Genomic DNA, 4,365 nt, shown 5'->3' with positions numbered 1-4,365 from the left:
TTCTTAAAAAATTGTGAAGGTAAACACAAGCCAAAACAATGTTAACTATTGTTTCTTCAACTTTTATTTCTATGGGTTTGCGGAATATTCTAAACACGGCTGAAAGCAGCCCAAAAGTATTTTCTATAATACGACGCGCTCTGGACAACCTGTAGTTGAATACTCTTTTTGGGGATCCTTTGTTCAAATCTGTGGCGTATGGTTTCATAATATTTTCAGATAAGGCGAACGCATCATCGGCAACTAAGACATAAGGAAGTTTCATCATACGACCAGGCAGTGCTTCACATTCCGGTAAACCAAGTTCATTTTTTTCGAGTTTCTTAGAGAACGAAGTATTTTTAAATACTCCTCCATCTGAGATACGGCCTTGGCATCCAACGTTGACATACGTAAAACAGTAGTTAGCATCCGCTATTCCCAATAGAACAATACTGTCTGTTCCTTTATAGTTATGAAACTCGCTTATTGTGTTTTCTGGTTTCTGGATTACGACGTGTTTGCCGTCGATGGCGCCGACACAGTGAGGAAAATTCCATCGTTTATTGTATTCTTCTGCGATAGATCTCCATTCATGATCACTTGAGGGTAGCTGTTAGTAAATAAATAAAACTTTTTTAAGAACAATAATGTATAATGCTTGTCTATAAATCTGAACACTAATTGAAAGTACTATTTCGCCCTTTTATCTGGGTACCCGTAATTAGTGGAATTATATATTTTATTTTAGATTCTGAACGAAGTGAAAAATGTTCTGAATTACTAATGATATGTGTTTTTTTTTGTGTCTGTGTACACCATCAGTAGTTGAAATAATGCTTCAATTTTAAAAATGTATGCGTTAAATAAGATTATATTTATATTAATATATTTATACATTTTTTTTATAAAATAAAATTATCCCAATATGTATCCTAAAATTCCTAACCTATCAATGCATCTCGTGTATCCCACCCAACTCCTGTATCAGCTCATTTTTATAAATTTAATATCATCACAGGACGTACAAGATGAACTACCATGTGGAAATGGGAATATCTCCAACCAATCGCATCCTGTCATAGAAGAACACGAGTTTATTCAGCCAATAAGGACAAAAAGAAATTTGAAAAGAAATAATCGGGATGAGAGAGAAGATGAGGCGTACAAACTTATGAAAAGAGCGGCTGATGAAATTGAGAGAAGAGATGAATGGAGTACGTTTGGAACTTTTGTAGCAGATAATATCAGAAAACTCAAACCTTTAAATCAAATATTAGCCAAACGTGAGGTAACCAATATGCTCTTTGATTTACAAATGAAAGAAATAGAGACGAGTGGAAGACAAAGTTCATTGCCGCCTGAATCTCCGGCAACCGCAGTTGACACTTGTGAAAGTGACAGTCACTCTTTTACATATGATGATTCAACTGGCCTCATGGTGAACACTGCTAATCACCCGACCACACATGAACTCAACGAGTATTTGTCATTCAGAACACGCAATAATGAGTAATTTCACATACATATTTTTACTTATTCTAAATTTTTTTTATATATATTAAAACGTAAAATTTATTCTTCATTTTTTTTTACATATTAAAACGTAAAGTGTATTCTTAATTTTGTTATATATAATATTAAAACCACAAATTAATTTATATATTAAAACGCCATTATGTAGTCAATTATAAAATGTTATACCTTTCTTACCTTTATAACTATGTTTAATTTTATAAATACATTCACTTACCTTGATATAATTCTGTAGAGCATTCACTATAGCTTTCAGAACAGTTGGCAACATTTCTGAAATAAACTGCTTGGAAACTTTGAATAAATACATAAGGGATGAAAACGAATCTCCGGTAGCTAAAAATCTGATGGTTATTAAAAACTTAATTTTAGCTGGTACTGCCTCTCTAAAACGAGTGTTTTGTTTTTCTATTTCCGGCTCGATTTTTTTTAACAGATAGTAGAAATTCGTTCTGGACATTCGCGTAAAGTTTCTAAACACAATGTCTTCATCTAATTGCAAATCATCAATGATACCAAAATTTCGTGTTTTTAAATAATTTTTCATCCATATGGAACGCTTTTTTTTATCACGCCTCTTCTTCGCACTCGCAATAATTAGATACGCCGCACTAATCCCAACAAGCAACGATGAATCCGACATGTTTTCTATTAAAACGCTGGAAATTGACTGCGTGATGACGACGTAGTGTGGACAGAGGAAGGGCATGCGTAGATTCGTTCAACAGAGGCATGCAATAAGCGCAAAATGAATTGAATGTTGAAACGCGAGTTGAATAGAAAGTTGAAGACGAAAGCGCACTAGTGTGGACATACCTTAAGGTGACATACGGTTGTACTGTTAACCCAAAAGTAGATGCTTTATTTTCTTTATTCAAATAAACTTCTTGGAGTTCTATAGCATTCTGTAAAATATAAATTTACATTTTATGATCATATTAAATTATCATTGTATTATTTATTTTATACCATACCTTTATTATGCAAATAAAACCTTCGGAAATTTCTCTGTTAGATGGTCTCCAGCTATCAAATGTTTTCGCTCTTTTGTTGCTATTCACAATTCTGGTGTTTGGAACACATATTGTGACACAAGGAAAAATTCTTGGTAGGTATGTTAAAATTGCAACTGTAATCTCTAAAATAAATAATTCAATTATAGATCTCAATAAAAATGTAAAAATGTTGGTTCTTCTTACCTTGTCTATTTTCGGTAGGAATAATGTTTAAAAATCTTTGATAACTTGCTTCTTTGTTAAGCTGCGGTTTAAAGTGTTTAATGTATTTTGGCAAACATTCAATTAAAATGGGAAATAAGTCAAACAATTTTAATTGCTTTTCTGGTTGCAATATATTAAAATCAATTTCAATCTGAAATTAAAATATTTTTAAGATTAATTTTGTAATTATTAACTCTCTTATTATATTTCAATTTGGTTTGGTAGGTACAAATAAACAATTATAATTATTATTATTATTGACAAAGATATAATTTTATTTAACTTTGGTTTATTTAGCTATAATGTTGTACATACCAACTTATACCCTAGAGGACCTTTTATAGCAGGATATTCAAGAAAATAGTTCAATTGTTTATTACTTTTTAACATTTGATCATATCTTAAACTAAACGTTTCTGTCCATTTATTAACTACAATATCCATGGGTTCTCTATTGTTTTTCAACCATAAGATACTATCGTTTAAATCTATGAAAAGAAAATATTTAAAATTCTCTATAATATATCACATTTTTACTGTGAGTGTAGACAGTTATTAGTTTTATTTTAACAAACCTTGGTTGAATGCAGTTACTGGGGTATTTGAGGAACATTCACCTGTGGTTGTAGATGGGCTGACATTTAATTTTCTGATATCCTTTGTCAAATTGCAATACCGGTCAAATAATTTCCCTCTTGTTGGTCTAACATATTCTTTATGTTTTAAGTAAGGAATAAAATATGTACTTTCTGATTCATTGGGGAAAATCTGTACAATACTTTGGGATAACTGAAGTAAGTAATTCATAGAAAGTTTTTGATCTGGACTATGTGTAACTTCATAATCAATTATTAATCGAACCAGTTTGTTTCTTACAGCATATGAAAAATTGTTAGATGATTGATAAAACTTTAAAACATTTTTTCCTTCTTGAGATTGTTCCAAAATAAATTTAATGCGATTGTTACAAGATGGAATATCCTATAATTTCATCAAATGAATCAAATTGAAACCTTATTTGTTAACAGTTGATTAAGATACGAAATATAATAAAATAGTTAACCTGTATTAAAAATTCATCACTGCTCAATACTAAGCTATTATCAATTACTGTTCCATCCATTTCCTTTTCATTCATTATTTCAAAATTTGTTATATCATGCATCATATCTATGGTATTTATTGGACTAATCAAATTAACAAACTCTTCGTCCTTTGTATAAAATTAAATATTAGCAAGTACAAGTATTAAATATTAATAACGGCCAAATTTTATGTTACTTTGTTTGGAGCAATATTTGTGTCATTGAGGTGTACTGTACATTTTTCTTCTTTTAGTTCAACTATTTTTGAATATAATATAGCTCTTAATTTTAATTTGGGTACTAATTCTTTAAGCATACTTTCAGTAAGGGCTAGAAAGGTTATTTTGTCTATCTCTTCTTCTATAAAAAATACATTTAATTTGGATAGTAATAATTTAATTAATATTATTAATTTAACTTGAGAGAGACCATACATTTCCTTTTAAATTAAATAGAGAAAGCTTAAGGCTTGCCTACGAAATATTACCTATAAACTTATTGATAACATGTTCGGGCATCTCACATTGCTTCAAAATATCAATAGT

The 4,365-nt window shown here is 30.2% G+C and overlaps 2 protein-coding genes across 2 annotated transcripts; both read right to left on the bottom strand.

Annotated features, from left to right (window-relative positions):
* Window positions 1-31: 31 nt before the first annotated feature.
* LOC111027073 (protein ANTAGONIST OF LIKE HETEROCHROMATIN PROTEIN 1-like) lies at window positions 32-2,239 on the bottom strand (the record flags this gene model as incomplete). Its single annotated transcript, XM_022305290.1, has 2 exons — window positions 1,733-2,239; window positions 32-592 (listed from the first exon to the last, which is right to left on the bottom strand). Coding segments are annotated over exons 1-2 (1,053 nt in total), but the record flags the coding sequence as incomplete, so codon positions are not given.
* A 97-nt stretch (window positions 2,240-2,336) lies between these two features.
* Window positions 2,337-4,362, bottom strand: LOC111027072 (the record flags this gene model as incomplete). Its single annotated transcript, XM_022305289.1, has 8 exons — window positions 2,337-2,420; window positions 2,490-2,653; window positions 2,715-2,886; window positions 3,051-3,223; window positions 3,311-3,716; window positions 3,799-3,948; window positions 4,017-4,180; window positions 4,308-4,362. Coding segments are annotated over 8 exons (1,368 nt in total), but the record flags the coding sequence as incomplete, so codon positions are not given.
* Between the last annotated feature and the right edge of the window lie 3 nt (window positions 4,363-4,365).

Source organism: Myzus persicae, unplaced genomic scaffold (genome assembly GCF_001856785.1).
Source record: "Myzus persicae strain clone G006 unplaced genomic scaffold, MPER_G0061.0, whole genome shotgun sequence".
NCBI classification, from domain to species: Eukaryota; Metazoa; Arthropoda; class Insecta; order Hemiptera; family Aphididae; genus Myzus; species Myzus persicae.
This window is presented reverse-complemented; position numbering and strand designations above follow the sequence as displayed.